General features: G+C 40.2%; 1 protein-coding gene across 9 annotated transcripts in view; it reads right to left on the reverse strand.

Moving 5' to 3' along the window:
* The window catches only part of HUWE1 (HECT, UBA and WWE domain containing E3 ubiquitin protein ligase 1), a 143,391-nt gene that overhangs the window by 31,582 nt on the left and 95,038 nt on the right, over window positions 1–16,771 (reverse strand). For 8 of the 9 annotated variants that reach the window (XM_029240058.1, XM_029240065.1, XM_029240063.1 and 5 more), the window contains 11 exons: window positions 15,532–15,684; window positions 13,911–14,038; window positions 13,604–13,685; window positions 12,746–12,922; window positions 12,112–12,271; window positions 11,464–11,822; window positions 8,413–8,608; window positions 6,823–6,990; window positions 5,488–5,633; window positions 5,008–5,074; window positions 2,519–2,733 (listed from right to left, as the gene is read on the reverse strand). In XM_029240058.1, the coding sequence (XP_029095891.1) occupies window positions 2,519–2,733; window positions 5,008–5,074; window positions 5,488–5,633; window positions 6,823–6,990; window positions 8,413–8,608; window positions 11,464–11,822; window positions 12,112–12,271; window positions 12,746–12,922; window positions 13,604–13,685; window positions 13,911–14,038; window positions 15,532–15,684 (1,851 nt within the window). The remainder of the gene's footprint in view (window positions 1–2,518; window positions 2,734–5,007; window positions 5,075–5,487; window positions 5,634–6,822; window positions 6,991–8,412; window positions 8,609–11,463; window positions 11,823–12,111; window positions 12,272–12,745; window positions 12,923–13,603; window positions 13,686–13,910; window positions 14,039–15,531; window positions 15,685–16,771) is intronic. The other variant, XM_029240062.1, reaches the window with a different exon arrangement.

Below are 16,771 nucleotides of genomic sequence, written 5' to 3' on the forward strand. Positions count from 1 at the left end.
GGTCAAGTGGTTAAGACTCCGAGCTCCCAATGCAGGGGGCCTGGGTTCGAGCCCTGGTCAGGGAACTAGATCCTGCATGCTGCAACCAAGAGCCCACATGCTGCAACTAAAAGAGCCCGTGTGCTGCAACAAAGACCCGGTGCAGCCAAATAAATAAATAAATATTTTTAAAAAATGCATTGAAGAATTCTAGGCTCTGGGTAATAAGATAAGGTGACCCTGTTAACTATTAGAAATAAAAATTTCCCAGTAGTGAATAAAATACAAAGTTAAAACAGTTTTCTGAAAAGAAGTGTAACATTACCAGTAAAAACTGAAAAAAAAAAAAGCCTTGCAATTTGGGCAACTGAGTGGATTCGTGCAACCATGACTGAGTGGAAGGAATCTGGATTTGAAACCAGAGACCTGGGCTCTAATCCTAGTCTTGCTACTCTGAAGTGTGGCCTTGGGCAAGTTACTGACCTCTCTGAGCCTTCTCTCTGTTAAGGGGAGCAATACCAACAACCTTGCAGTGCTGAGGTGAGGATTATCAATAGTATCTGTAAAGCACCTATGAGTACCCAGTACCAGTAAGTGGGTGACTTGACACATATTAAAGCAGATACTTAATAAATTTGCAATTAAGTGTCTTATTCCATAAGTATGCTATTTTAACTACAACTGGCATAAATGAGTATAAGCTTTGAAATAAACGCCTAATGTATACTTAATACACACATTCCATAAAGGGCTTATATCCAGAATATATAAAGAACTCAGTAGAAAATAAGAATAAAAGACTTGGACACTTCACAAAAAAGAATATACCAATGGCCAATAAAGACAGGGAAATTTTAACCACAATGCAATACCAGTATGAACCTACTAGAATGGTTAAAATGAAAAACAGGAATACTAAGTATTGGCATGGAGGTGAAATAATCCAAACACCCATATGCTGTGCTGGTGATAATATAAATTGACACAACTGCTCTGGAAAACTTGTTATCAGTTGCTAAAGCTGAACAGACCAGCAACTCCACTCCTAGGCACATAGCAACCAACAGAAATATATGAACTTACGTATGAACGTGTGTGAGTGTGTGTGTGTATAAATACACACACAGACACGAACTTATGTATGTTCACCAAGACATTTGTATGAGAGTGACTGTAGCAGCACTACTTTTAATACTTCCAAAAGGAAAACTAGCCAACTGTCAATAAGCACTAGAATGGATAAGACTGTGTTACATTCACACAATGGAATTCTATACAGCAATGAAAATAAACTAAAACTACACACAAAGATGTAGTTGCAAACATGTTAAGCAAAAGAAGCCAGACACAGGACATACTATAAGATTCCACTTATATAAAGCACAAACCCAATTCACGAACACAAGATAATGGTGACCTTATGGAAGTTCAAAGGGGAAGGGGAGATGTGCAAAGGTGTGAGTGGGATTAGCTTTTGTGGAGTTTCTAATGTTGAATTTAGTGGTAGTCATCCAAGAAAAATTAACTGGTGAATCACTTAGGAGTTGTGTATTTTTGTATGCATTTTAAAAGCTTGCATTAAGATAAAAATAGCTTAAAAAATGGCAGCTGCTGTCATAGATTCTTTTTCTGCAATATTATTGCCCCTGTTCCATTCTCACACCCTTTACTGCTTACTAACCATAAAATAACTATGTGACCTCCAAAACAAGGTCTCCTTTATGAAAAAAACCTCCTTGGGTACCCCTTTTACATATATGGGAACATGATATGGTTTCTTAAAGTGTCCTTTCACTTGAAAAATCCAACCTGAAGATAATTCTGTATCAGGACATATAAAATATGACTTCATTCTTTCCCATGCTCTACTGATGAACATTTAGGCTTTTCTTATATTCTATTTATTACCAATACTGTTACCACATCAGGTGTCTTTGCACAGGTGTGAGTACATCTGGAAGATAAGCTCCAATACTGTGTACTTCATTTATTCTCCTGTCTCCTAGATACCTTTACCTAGGTGATCCACAGATACCTCTCAAATTCTATATTTTCTCTTCAAACCATTTCCTCTTCTAACAAAAGGAATAAAAAAAACAAAACAAGAAACATCTCTCGAGTCCTTGATTTCACCTTTATCCTCCAAATCCAATCTCGTCCATTTCTACTGTTAAAACATCTCTTCAACTCATTCATTTCCCCCACCAACTTCATCAAGGTCCTGTATTACCTAGACTACTATATCAGCGTCCTGACTGGTCTCTCTGACTCAAACCTTGCCTTTTGCAGTCTCTAATAAGGCAGACCAAGTGATTTTCTACAAAACAAATTAACAAACTACATCAACTCACTCCCTGCAAATGAGCCTGATGGCTCCACATCATGGAAAAAAAGGCCTAGCTCTTTAATGTGTCTTAAGAGGCCTCTGCCTCTCTCATCACTGGGTTAGCATGCACGGGCTCCTAGCAAAACATCCAACACATAGCAGGTATCCAAATGATAACAGTATAAAATATTAAGCAGAAATTAGAAATCTTACCTCTTTGATCAGCTCAGACTGGCCCACAGTATAGCTGTAGTTGGCAATCAGGGTAGCAATACCAACGTAGGATCTCACCAACTCTGCCAGAAGCCGAAGAATAGTGGAGGTGGGCATTAACGGTTTGCTGCCCTTGCCTTTCTGCTTGCCTTCCTCAGACGCCCGGTCCCCTTCTTTATCTTTCTTCCCATCCCGAGACTCCTCCGGAGTTGAAGCTGTTGAGAAAGAGCCAAACACTGGTTCAATTCCACACTGGAATATTGGCAAAATCAAGTCTTAGGTGGAAAGGATACTTCAGGCCACTAGTACAAACTGAATGCCCTCCTCCTACTGCAGTGGAAAGACAGATAGCTAATATGACACAGGTCTCAGATGTGCTCTACGGATATAGTTACAACACACAGGCTTTACCCAACTGGTTCACACATCTTCCGCCATTTCCCTCCTCTTATACATTTTATGTTCCAGAAATACTGTACTAATAGTAGTTCTCCAAACATGCCTTGTATACACTTTTACCTCTTCTTCCCACATGTCTGTGTGGCACACATTTACTTAATCTAGCTAAGCTCAAAAGATGATCTCCTCTATAAATGCTTTCCTGCTTCATCCAGGCATACTGACATGCTATCATTATCATGTGCCCACTATATCTTATCCCAGCACGCCTCCATTCCAGCAGTTATCTTGTACTAAAAGCACTGCATGTCACCCTCACTAGACAAAATTCTTTAAGTGCAGGGAATGAATCTGATTCATTTTGGTGTCTACTATAGTCTGCCACATAGTGGGCAATGATGCTTCCCTTGAATGATACTACCATCACCCATACTATACACTACATATGAGCAGTAAGTCCACCAAAATGAGTTAACCAGTATTTTACTAATTATTAGCCTTTTAAGCTTATCCTCCAGGGACTAAACTGGCATTAAGTACATCTCAACTTAGATTTCAAAGATCCTTCCTGTCAAGGAGAAGGAGCTCTTGAAAGGTCTCATTAGAATTGCTTCCACATGACATTTCTCTAATTCTTGGCAAGTAGCCAATGGGCTCTGTTGAAACTGCTAGAAAGTAAGAATCCACCATATAAATCTTGTAGCCAGAATAGTGTCACTGGCACCAAAGTTCTATAAGCTAGCATGGAAGCTACCAAAAGAAATATACGGAGAGGTTTAAAGAGTAGAACTAAAGGATGTTACCACAGCAACCACTACTGGGTTAGTTAAGTTACAGTTCCATTAAAACTTTATTTATTCTATATTCCCCATGTTGTACAATATATCCTTGTAGCTTATTTTATAATAGTTTGTACTTCTTAATCCTCTACCATCCCTCCCCTCTTCCTTCTCCCCACTGGTAACCACTAGTTTGTTCTCTGTATCTGTTGAGTCTGCCTCTTTTGTTATATTTACTAGTTTTTTAAAGATATACACATATATTTACAAATTTATTTTTTGGCTGCGTTGGGTCTTCATTGCTGCACGCAGGTTTTCTATAGTTACGGCGAGTGGCGTCTACTCTTTGTTGTGGTGCATAGGCTTCTCATTGCGGTGGCTTCTCTTGTTGTGGAGCATGGGCTCTAGGCACGCAGGCTCAGTAGTTGCGGCGCGCAGGCTTTAGTAGTTGTGGTGTGCAAGCTCAGTAGTTGCGGCTCGCGGGCTCTAGAGTGCAAGCTCAGTAGTTGTGGTACATGGGCTTAGTTGCTCTGCGACATGTGGGATCTTCCTGGACCAGGGATCGAACCCATGTCCCCCACACTGGCAGGAGGATTCTTAACCACTGCGCCACCAGCAAAGTCCTACTAGTTTATTTTTTTAGATTCCATGTATAAGTGATACCATACAGTATTTGTCTTTCTCTGTCTGACTTATTTCACTTAGCATAATGCCCTCGAAGCCCATCCATGTTGCTGCATATTTCATTCTTTTTAATGGCAAGTTCCATTAACTTTAGCATATAATGAGGAGTGGGTGCAGGGCCAGGATGCCATATACTATGAAATGGAATAGATCCCAATAAGAAAACGTAGGCACGCGTGAAATGTTGATATAGAAAGCTGGCTTTTGGGCCCAAGGTCTTTGATTTACTTGGCTCTGGGTCATTAATGGACACTCTTTAACATCACTGTTGTGCCTACAGCACCAGCTCTCACTGGGGCAATCAAATGGCAGTCTTCTAAAGACCCTAAAGAAAGCATTGTAATTTCTAGAGCTGGTAGCAATGGGGCCTACAGTCCTGAGCTGCTAGCTCTAAGGAGATCTGCATGTATTCCTGAATTCCTGAAGAATATAAAGACCTAATCTGGTCTCAGATAACTGGGATGGACCTTTTGTTTACAGAACGCTGAGCTCACCCCCGAGAAAGTTCACTTACGCAAGTAAACGTGACAATTATGCCTGTATTCCCCTATTGTCTGCCCAGGACACTCCGTTTCTTCAAGCTGTCTTCTCAAGAAATAAGAACAAAAGAGAAAAGCAAACCATTACCTTCTCCTTGGGCTGTCCCAGATGTGGAAGTCTCAGTGGAGGCACCATCTGCAGCAAAGACCTGACTCTATGGAGGAAGAAAACTCCTGAGCCATTATTAATTTCAAAGAGAGTTGTCCCCAAATGGCAGGACTCCTTTTCAGGGTACTGGCTGTAAATGTTATAGACTCTCTTTATCTTTTAACCACCTTTTCCTTCTGTATACTATAATCCGTGGGAAGCCATCATTATAAACAGCGACTGGAAGCTTGAGGGGAAAGGGAACGGGGGAAGATGAGAATGAAAAATGAATTAAAGAAACATTTCTAATCCAAGGAGAAAAAAGAAAATCCCAGGGACAACCCGATCTTCATTTTTAGGCAACAGATAATTTATAGATACATCAAAATTAATACCTTTGAAATATCCCTGGCATAACCCTATATCCCGTAGTAGGTACTGAAAAGGGAGAAGGCAGATAGAAGGCTGGAGCTGACTTACATTAATGGAAAATCCTGGCTGTGTGTCAAAGTCACTGCTCTGACGGGTAAGTGACCGGTACTGCTGGTATACATCATCACCCATGTCTTGCAGAAGCTGGCCAACCTCTTGAGTCATACCCCCAGGTTTAGGATCAGATTTGTCTGCTAGAAAAATAAAAACAAAACTCTTTAGACTGTGCAATGTTAATGACCATCTGGTAGCCTGGTCAATTTTGCTCCAAGTTGCTGCAAGTGTTTACAAGGTAATATTGCTAGGCTTTGATTTAAGAATGAGAAATGTAGAGAGAGCATGGTTGAAAGCCTCATTCCATAACTAGTTTTGTGACCACAGGCAATTTACTCTCCTCACTGTCCTTAGTTGTCACTACTAAGCTTAAATGAACATACCTGACATTTTGCCTAGTACAGTGAGAGGTCAATAAATGGTTGCTATATATAGCTAAATTATTATTATTATTTTTGGGGGGGAGGAGGGTTTAGGAGGTGGGGTAAAGCAAGGAGCTCTATAAGGATTAGAGTGATGTATGGATGAAAAGCACTAAAGTAAAGACTCAGATTTTCTTGACTTGTTAAATGCACTATTCATCAACTTTTGGCAATTCTGTGGGACCTATCAAATAAGTATGTCCTGAATAAAATCCAGAAGGATCTGACTGGAATGGAACTTGAGTTCCAGGCAATTCATTCATGACTTTCCCAATACTTAAAAGCAGCACCCTAACTAAGGACAAAAGATAGGGATGGTGGTCTCAGAGGTCAGGAAGCCTAGCCACACCTTCTAATATTGTTCCCAGATCTTTGGGCAACAACTATGTTTTGTTTCTGAGAGTGAAAACATTGGAGACTTCTTGGTATTCTATTTTCAACCTGCTTATTATCTCCTTTTTTTTTTTGCGGTACGCGGGCCTCTCACTGTTGTGGCCTCTCCCGTTGTGGAGCACAGGCTCCGGACGCGCAGGCCCAGCGGCCATGGCCCACGGGCCCAGCCGCTCCGCGGCACGTGGGATCCTCCCGGACCGGGGCACGAACCCGTGTCCCCTGCATCGGCAGGCGGACTCTCAACCACTGCGCCACCAGGGAAGCCCTCTCCTTTTTAATCTTTGTTCATTCTTCCCTCTGTATGGGATGTACTCTCATACAAAAGATTCTGGCAATCTCCTTATCCTTATCATTCATACTGTATGACTATTAACTTCTTCAGAGAAGTGGCTATGTGTCTTATTCATCTTGATTCCCAGAGAGTGGGCAAATACTTGAGTACTCGCTAAGCCATGAGTTAGCTGAAGTGACCTAAACAAAGTGCCCAGCCTCCTCAGGTGGGCTAGTTACATACCTTCCTCTGGAGCATGGTATGCAGCCAAGGCATTTAGCATGTCATAGATCACTTCCTTGATAGTATCAGGAATGACAGGCAGAGGTGAGGGCTTCAAAGGGGTTGTCTTCACCAGCTGTACGGCATTAGGGCCTTTAATTCTAAGATTCTCAAATTCATCATCTGAAGCTAAGCCAAAGTGAGACAGGGAAAAATTAGTTAATAATGAACGGGTACCTACATTTGGTTACTGATAAAGACTCAGAAGCGGGGGGGGGGGCCACTTCCAAACAATGTTCAAGTAGTCTACTAGAAAATCTGGCTTTTACCTTCCCTAAATCCCACAGGATTTCATACAGCAATATCAAATAGTAAAAAAAGAGTATAGGCTCTGGAGTTGGGGACATTTGGTTTTGAAATCCAGTTCTGTTATAAGATCATGGCCAAATTATTTCAACAAACCTCAATTTCCTCATTCTTGAAAATTTGAGGATAAAAGGAGACCATACATGAGAAATGCCCAGCACAGAGCCAGGGTGGGGCTGCCAAAATAAGTAGTCCCTTTCCCAACTTTTTTTTTTTTTTTTTGCGGTACGCGGGCCTCTCACTGTTGTGGCCTCTTCCATTGCAGAGCACAGGCTCCGGACACGCAGGCTCAGTGGCCATGGCTCACGGGCCCAGCCACTCCGTGGCATGTGGGATCTTCCCGGACCGGGGCACGAACCCGTGTCCCCTGCATCGGCAGGTGGACTCTCAACCACTGCGCCACCAGGGAAGCCCCCTTTCCCAACTTTTAATTTAAAAAAAAAACAAACCAACAAACAAAAAAACCCCCAAAGCCCCACGACCCCACAGAAAAGTTGAAAGGTTAGTACAAAAAAATCCATATACTTTTCATCTAGAATCACCATTTGTCCACCCCTAAATATGTCTACCTGCATCTAAGATCAAGGATATTTTTCTACATAGCCAGAATACCATAATACCCAAGAAATTTAACACAGATACAATTATATTATCTAATATATAGTAACTGTTCTAACTTCTCCAAATCTCCTTTATCTAGATTCAGCATCCCATCAAGGTTGGTGGTTTTCTCTCATCTCCTTTTATCTAGGAGATCCTTGCATTTTCCCCTTTCACGACATTAATATTTTGGAAGAGTCTAGGTCAGTTTTTTTATGGAATGTCTCACAATTTGTACTTATCTAATTGTTTCCTCACAATTATAGGTCAAACATTTTTGGCAGGAATACACTGTGATTCTTCCTACTGTATCACATAAGTCACATGTCCATTTGTCCCTCAATTATCACTCTATCTGCAAACCATTCACTGTTTACATTCACTATTGTCACATCAAGCTAAGTTATTTGAAGGCAAGGACTAGACTGAATGAGTCCTTGGAATCTCTGGCAGGAATTACCACAGGGTAAGGACCAGAGAAGCTACTGAACTACCCTTGAATTGACCCACTTGATCAACCAGCCAATGTCCCAATGCTTGCCTAAGGAGGTTTTCCAAGTTATAGGCTTCCTCACAGAAAATTTTTGGAGTTATACTAAGCCACAGACCTCAATGTCTCAAAGGCTAAGAGAAGGGTAAACTTACCAGTTCCTGAGCCTCGAGGGGCTGGAAGGGCAATGCGGATACAGCAGTTGGCCACTTCTGTGAAAATGTCTGGATTGCGGCATGCGGCTGGCCCAAGGACACGAAGGATGTAGTTGATCTCCCGAGAGCCGAGGCTGCCAGATACAACACCAGAGGTAGTGCTACCAGCTCCACTTGTAGCTGCTGAGCGAACAACCTAGTAAAGAAAGGGAGAACACTGCTGATTAAAGACCACTTTCTAAAACACAACTGCATTCAAGGAAGAGCTACCAAGGATTAAAATACCAACCAAGTTCTGCCTCAAGACAGTGGATGACAGCCTTTGATCTTTGGGAGAAAGATACACTTGGTCTTTCAAGTCCTATTCCTTCCCAATTCAAAAAATGTGGCTTACAAAAAAGTTACAGCATTCAGCATACCCCCAAAATTATCAACTATTAGACTAGATGATACGTGACCTTTATATAAAGTGGGTAACTTATACAGATCATTGATCATCCAGATTATGGCTCCCAAATTTAAGTGCCAGCTCCTAGCCTTCCCAAATGCCATCCTGATTTTAAACGAGAATGGTTCAAACTCTAAAAATATGTAATACTGACATCCACTTAGTGTATAAGAACAAAATTAAATGCTTTCTTTATGTTTCAAAGTCAATAATCAGTCTTGGATAATGACAGCCAGGAGATATCAAACTACTTATGGACTGTTTGCTTTGATACCACAGGGCTTAGACATTGTCATGCTTTTGTTCTCATAAAATGACTTGTTAAATCATGGAAAGTATAGGAAAGTATAAAGAAAATAGTTCTACTGTATTTTCCACGATCTATTGCTTTGTGAATTATGTTCATAAAGGTAAAAATCTTTTGGACTCAATGCTTTTCTTACCAAATTGGTCATGCTCTTCAGTTTAGCCTAACAACTTCTACATCTTGCCTGCCAGGCTGCAATCGTAAAATAACTCCCATTTTTTAAATACAGAAAAGTGTAATTCCACTATGTGCCATCGTTTATTCAGTCCTCTGCTGGACATTAGATCTCTAGTCTTGATATTACAAGTAATTCTACAGTGAACATTCTTGTATATGTACTTGGCATACTTGACTTTAGTTATCAGATAAATTCTTAGCCACAGAATTTCTAGGTCAAAGGATATCTTAAACTGACAGTACCAAATTGCCCTCCAATGTGGTTGCACCAATTTCCACTCCTACCAAAAGTAAGAGTATGCCTGGTTCTTCACACCCGTACCTGCAATGGACATTATCAAGCATTTACATTTTGCTACTTGATACGTTAAACCTGCCACTGATCTTCCTTTGTTTCCCACACCCCCAAATAAAATTGCCTTTAAGCTTACAAAGTTTTCTGTCATCCAAAAAGAACCTACATTTTTTCATAGCATTTTAAAAAGTTGTATAAGCTTTAAACATTTTAAGTATGTTTGTTTTTAAGTCAGAATCCTGTCTGTATATAGTTGTTTCTTCTCTGTTGGGCTGTCTCCTGACCCTGGATCAGTGTACATGCTGTCTTTAACAGCCTTCTTTTGGTTTTGCTCATGTCAGGTGAAATCAAACAGGCTGGCTAAAGAAGAACTGTCTGAAGAATGTGAGATATATACTCATATACGCATAGAAGTATGAAGTGGCACCACCTTTCTGGCAAGCAAGCTAAAAAACAATATATACCTTTTGATCCAATTTCTAAGCATTTATAAGAAAAACGACCTTAAATGTGACAAAGCTATGCACAAAAATACAAATAGCAACACTATATATCAACGTGGGAAACGACGTTCCAAGAGAGGAAATTGAAAGTGAAGTCAGTAGCATTCACCTGATGACTGCTGAGAAAGAAGTAGGAAAGAGTTTGTAAAAGTACTGTGGAGAAAAAGCCTTATTGGTGAGATGTTGGCCCCCAACCCCTCTGCTGATGTCTTAAAGTTGATGACATAAAGGTTTTTATTTTTCTAACTGCTTTGTTATTTCTTCTACTGCTTTATATGTTTCCTAAAATAAACAAATAGACCTCAGTTTTCTCATGTGCACAATGCATATTTGTAAAGAGCTTATCACAGTCATAAACATTCCAAAAATTTTACTACGCCTGACCCTTGAACAACATGGGGGTTGGGGCACCAACCCTCCATGCTGTCGAAAATCCACGAATAACTTACAGTGGCCCTCCACATCTGAGGTTCTTTATCTGTGGATTCAACCCACTGTGGATTGTGGTAGTACTATAGTGTTTACTATTGGAAAAAAAATCTACATATAAGTGGAACTGTGCAATTCAAACCTGTGTTATTCAAGAGTCAACTGTACTTTTACAACCCCAAAACACAACGTTTGGAAAACAGGCTCTTGGGTGAAGTACTCCTATAAGAGAATGACCTTTAAAACATGAACTTGGTAGAGGGTGTCCTAGTTCCTTATTAACAAGTTTTGGAGGACACGGGGAGTGGGAAGGGTAAGCTGGGATGAAGTGAGAGAGTGGCATGGACACATATACACTACCAAATGTAAAATAGGTAGCTAGTGGGAAGCAGCCACATAGCACAGGGATATCAGCTCAGTGCTTTGTGACCACCTAGAGGGGTGGGATAGGGAGGGTGGGAGGGAGGGAGAGGCAAGAGGGAAGAGATATGGGGATATATGTATAGCTGATTCACTTTGTTATAAAGCAGAAACTAACACACCATTGTAAAGCAATTATACTCCAATAAAGATGTTAAAAAAAAGTTTTGGTTCAAGAAACCTATATTGCTAGAGAGGACTTTCTAGATAAGAGCTATCACTATAGTAAATTTAAGGGTAAAAAATGTATTTTCTAGTACCTTTTAAATGTCACTCAATGGGATAATGAGTGACCTACCATACCTAAGCAAGCACCTGAGCACACAGTTGGGAAGTTTTGCTGGGCAGAGCATATCATCTGTAACACCTAGCTATATACTTGATGAAGAACTGGAAGTCTATCTGCTCTGAGAGCAAGGAGAACAAGGTATTATGTAAAGCTAAACCAGCATCGGACACCAGAAAGACTCACCTTTTCCATGGTATGGCGGAGGGTGCAGGGGTCCTCAATAATGTGTCTTAAGAGAAGGGTGACCAGGGGAGTAAACCCATTGAAGCCTGAACTCTGGGTCAAATTCAAGATCATGCGGGTACTCTTCAGCTCTGCAAACATCATGGCATATTTGTGGTCTCGGGTGAGCCTCAGGCAGAGGCGAAGGGTGGCATGCAAAGTGTCTGGGTCCACAGGGACCCCTAGCATGCTCACACAGGCCCGGATTAAAACAGTCACCATATCCTCTGTCAGGCCCTGGATCAGGATCTCCCCAATTTTTGTTTCTTCCAGGCTTGTCTCCTTTTCAGTATTTGTACTGTCTAGGGCCAAGGGGGTATCTATAAATGGGAAAGTAAGTGTTCAGACAGTTAACTTGACATTTCCTCCCATCCTCTCCCTCTTAAGTAACCAGTCAAACACTTGGGTCCTATTAAGAGAAACAGACCAAATACCAATTCAAAGGCCAGATGAAAAGGCACATAAAGAGGACTGTATATCTTTAAGTCACCAAGCAATCTGATGGATAAGAAATCACTCATGATGAAATCTGGCCAGAATTTAAGCCATAAAGGCACACTAGCTTTGTGTAAGACACTCCTTGAAAGATTCACAACTAAAAGTACATACCATTGGCTTTATTTTCTTTACGCTTGATATCCATTTCTTTGCTTTCTTCCAATGTCTTCTCTAGTTCTTGTCCATTGCTGTTTTTAGAATTTTTATTCAGCCGTGGTACCCTCAGGAGTGTCAGCATCACCGGGCGCCGGTTCCCTGTTTCCTCATTAACCTAGGAATTCAAGCAGACAAAAACATCTCTACTGAAAAAAGAATTGTAAGGGGGGTGGGAGAGCTGGAACTCTGTAGCAAAATGCTGTAACAGGAAGGAACCTTGGCAATTTATCCCACCCCTATCATTTACAGAGAGAAAGCCTGAGGGTCCTCAGAAGGAAAGTGGCATACACAAGACCCTACAGCAAATTATAAACTTTGCAATAGAGCAGACTCCATCCCCAACCACTCCCTAATCCTTGACTGAACACTTAAAATCATTTCCGGGTGGGACAGTATCAAATTGCCACAGACTCATGGCCTAACACATGGCTGTAAGAAGACTCAGTTCTCTGAAAACTATACCCCATTTAGGAGTGGTTAATACTGTTCTTATAACAGGACTGCTGGTTCAGGAAGAAGCAAACGGAAAGGCATACTCAGCACCTTCCCCTCTTTTCAACCAAGTTTATGGCATTGAGTGAGCATGTACCTGCACCATTGTAGTGAACTGGACAGTGTATCTTCTTCGGCCTGCTGTGAAACGCACACTTGTCTCTCCAGATTTCCAGGCGGAATCAATAGTGCTATTGTTGCTTGCACTGTAACTACACCAACGTCCAGAGCGGTCATCAAACCAGCGCCAGTTGTTGTTGTTGGACTGTAGGTACTAAATACAAGAACAAAAAGTTTCACTGTACTTCCTTACAAGGTTGATTGTTAGAAGAAATAGTAATTTCATCAGTGTTCATTGCTAAAGCTAACCCAGGAAAAAGAAATATATTGGACATTTTAAATGTTTTGCAAGCCAAGAGAGAAGTTTTTATATACCTTAACCCTCGCATTCCTGAGCCTCTCCATAGGCACAAAACACTCTATAAATACCCTTATCCTGTGATGCTCTGCTTTCCTTTTGTTTCCAACTATTTTCCACAAAAGGTAAACATTTTAGATGTACTGGAACAAAACTTCTGTTTCTGGGAAGGTACTAAGATGATGTGGCGTATATAATTTTCGTATAAGGAGCACTTGCTTTTGGAGGAATCCTTGCACACTCAGTCCTTCACATAAAAGAAGAGCCACTCCTCCTCTGGAGACAGAACACTTCTTTAACATTTACTTCCAGGGTAAGTTCTTAGACCCTTTAGCCAGCAGCTCCATAAAAAAAAAAAAAAATTCTAACTCCCAATTCAAAAGAAAACTCTAGCTATCAAGATCCCTCAAGAGATTTATGCCTTGATCAGAGAGCTTTACATTTTTTTCTTTTACCACTATCCCACATTCTCTTCTGGTCTATTCTTGCCTCAAGAAGCTGAGCTGTTCTGCTCACCACATACACCATATTACGTACCTTAGTCATTTGGGCTCTCCTTTTTGAGGAGATGGCTGTCTTTTCATAGAAATCAATCAGAAGCAACACTGGGGTGATCCACCTAAAACAGGAGAAATGATTTACTCTGGGCAAGCCAGAAACCTGCACAACATGGGAAAATTTATCTTGATTTCATCAGGTACCTCACAATTTTCAAGCCACAAAAGGTATCCAAGATTTGGCCCGTACATGACCCAGAAAACTCCCTGATTCAAGCCCTAAGCTTGAGGGCCCAAATCCCCAGGGCAACAGAAATGAAAAGAAGAGAGATTACAGGGTCACTCACTTTGGGGTCTGGACCTCCTTTTGTTCCTTGGCGGCCTGTAGGCAGGGCTGAACCACTTCCAAGAGTTTGATTAGGACATTAAGGATGCCACTAGATTCAACCACCCAAGCACAAGGTAGCTTCAACTCCTGATTGATCAAAGGAAAAAAAATAAAACAAATACCAGCTTCTACTCAGTATCAAGGATTAGCATGGTATAGAACATAAGAGCGAACGCTAATAGAATTGGTTGAATTCAAATTCCATTTCCACCACTTACCAGCTATGTGGTCCGAGATTAGTTACTTAAATTCTCTAGGCCTTGGTTTCCTCAAGGGTCAAAGGGAATAATTTCTATCTCCAAGGTAATTGTGATACACTGTGCCAAAACAGTGGCTGGTACATTAGTATGTGCTTAATATGGAAACTGTTACTAGTATCATTAATATCATTAAGAACTGTTACCTACACTAGTTGAAAAGCTTCTGATTTACAGAGAACCTTTATAATCTTCCAAGGAAGATGGAATAATTAAACACAGCAACATACTTAATGGTTCCCCTACAAGGGCTACATAAAGTGTGACTCATGTAACAGGAAATCACTGGAAGTAATTTAAATGGCCGACAATAGGTAGTTATTTAAACTAGGGGACCTCAAAAAAATGGAATAATATATACATGACGTGGGAAAATATTTGTAAAATACTGAGAGAAAAGAATACAAAACTTTCTAAATACTCTGATCCCAACTGTTTAAATGTACAGAAAAAAAGACTAGAAGAAAAATATTAGGCTGTCATTTGTGATTTTTTAAAAAAGGGGGGCTCATGAGTGATTTCTTTATATTGTAATGTTTTGGGGGACCCCCAGCATTCAGTACTTTGCAACATTTCCCACAAGTATCTATTCACAAGTGCTATATAATAAGAATCACCACTTTTAACACAAAGAAAAGCCCTGAGACTGTACACACACAGACTGACACATATATTGGACTTAACTCCTGAGTTGCTATAAGGGTTTACTCCATTAAATCCAGGTTTTACCATTAAACATGATAAGATAAGAATGAAGAACCACTTGTTCAAGGTTAGGTGCCTCCTAATTCCTATGATGGCTGGAACAAGAACATGTCCTGGCCAAGCCATGCTTTACCTCAAATAATCTGCTGACTGACCAGGTAGGAAAGAAGAGTCAGATTCTATCTGACACCTATTACCAAATTTCCACATCCTACCCCATTCTTTAGCTGCTTGTTAGTTTTCCTCAGAGAAGCCAAAAATATTCCACAACTTAACTGCTAATAGTCATTCTAAGTACCGTCTTATAATTACACCCCATCCCCCAATCCTCTAAGACCCAATTCAATTAACATTTGTTCTGAGAAGCCCTTCTCTCATTATCCAGAAGTGATGCATACTGCCCCCCCCGAACTCAGATAAAACTGTTTATGCCATTCATGTGGCATAGAATGCTGTATTTTGTACTTAATTGTGTACATTACAGTCTATTAGAAGCTGTAGGCTATGAAATGCAGACATGTCCTACATTTCTCTCTACCTTCTTCAATGTCTCAAATGGTAAGTGTTTGATGATTCTTTGATGAATGAATCACAAGGACCAAAAGGTCTAAATCTTACCTCAAAAAGCAGTGTTAAAAGCAAGATTCTAGTAGCCAAATTGGAGGCCTGGGGCAGGGTGGCCATCTGACTGATCCACTCTGACACAGTTTTTGTGTCACTCGTTGTCAGGGGAAGAGCGGCCTTGATCAATACATCAGCAGCTTCCCACACCTACGAAAGCAGAAAAGTGGCCAAGTCAAAAACTGTAGATTGAGTATGATGAGGTATGTCAAAACATTCTCAACCTTGTAAAATACTCCCTCCACCTCTAATACATTCACTGAAGGAGGGGGGTAAATATTAACATATTTACTATAGGGTGTCTGTATCAAAAGATGTATGCTACTAAAGGAGCGCCTCTAAAAAATTATTTTCTTAGGCTAGATTACAAGAAGTCTAAATTAGAAGTTAAAGAAAATGAATATTTTTAAAAATTTTCTGGTGCATATATAGAGTCAATCCCACAAAGGTTCTACCAACTTAAAATCTTTCACTACACCCGCCCCAGAATTATCATTAAAAACAGAAAACAAAAATCCCAGTTAGAAACATTGGTCTTGCTTTAGTATGCATGTTAAAAATTTCTTGTAATGAATTTTATGTAATTGCTCTTGTCTATTAAGGTTTTAGTTTGCTTAGAATCACTTCTATAAGCTCTTAATATAGATTAAAGATAACTAAGCATTGGTCATATCTTGTGGGGGGAAGAAAAAAGGTTTATTCAGTTTGCCTTTTACTCTTGTGATGTTTCCATACACTAAAGCTATGTTTACATACAACACTTACTTTCTTCCTCTGTCTCTAAACTTAAAAAAATATATAAAACAAGATTCCAATGATTTAAATACATAAATCATAAAAAATAGTAAAGGAAATAAAACCAAAATGCTAACTGGCTATGTGGGAATTTAGGGCAATTTATTTCTTATTCTACTTCAACAACTAGCATACATTAATTTCATAATGAGGAAAAACACTGCTTAAAAAAAGACAATAGGTCACAACTACTCATTAGGATGGGGACTCATCTGTCAAAATGGTTGTTGCATAGGAGGAGAGGGAAAAACATTTATTTAGGCCAGGGGGCCTAACTTGGCTCAAGAGTGAGAGACATTTTTGACGAACCTAAGAAGAGATACCTAGAAAAAGAGAGCTTTGTTTTTTTCTTTCAAAGATATTTTGTGTGTGAAGCAGTTAATTCATGTTTTGCAGGAAAACACTCAAGAAAGAGCTAGATTACTAGATCTACAGAATTCAA

Source organism: Monodon monoceros, unplaced genomic scaffold (genome assembly GCF_005190385.1).
Source record: "Monodon monoceros isolate NGI ecotype Baffin Bay Population unplaced genomic scaffold, NGI_Narwhal_1 Super_Scaffold_22, whole genome shotgun sequence".
Classification (NCBI taxonomy): domain Eukaryota; kingdom Metazoa; phylum Chordata; class Mammalia; order Artiodactyla; family Monodontidae; genus Monodon; species Monodon monoceros.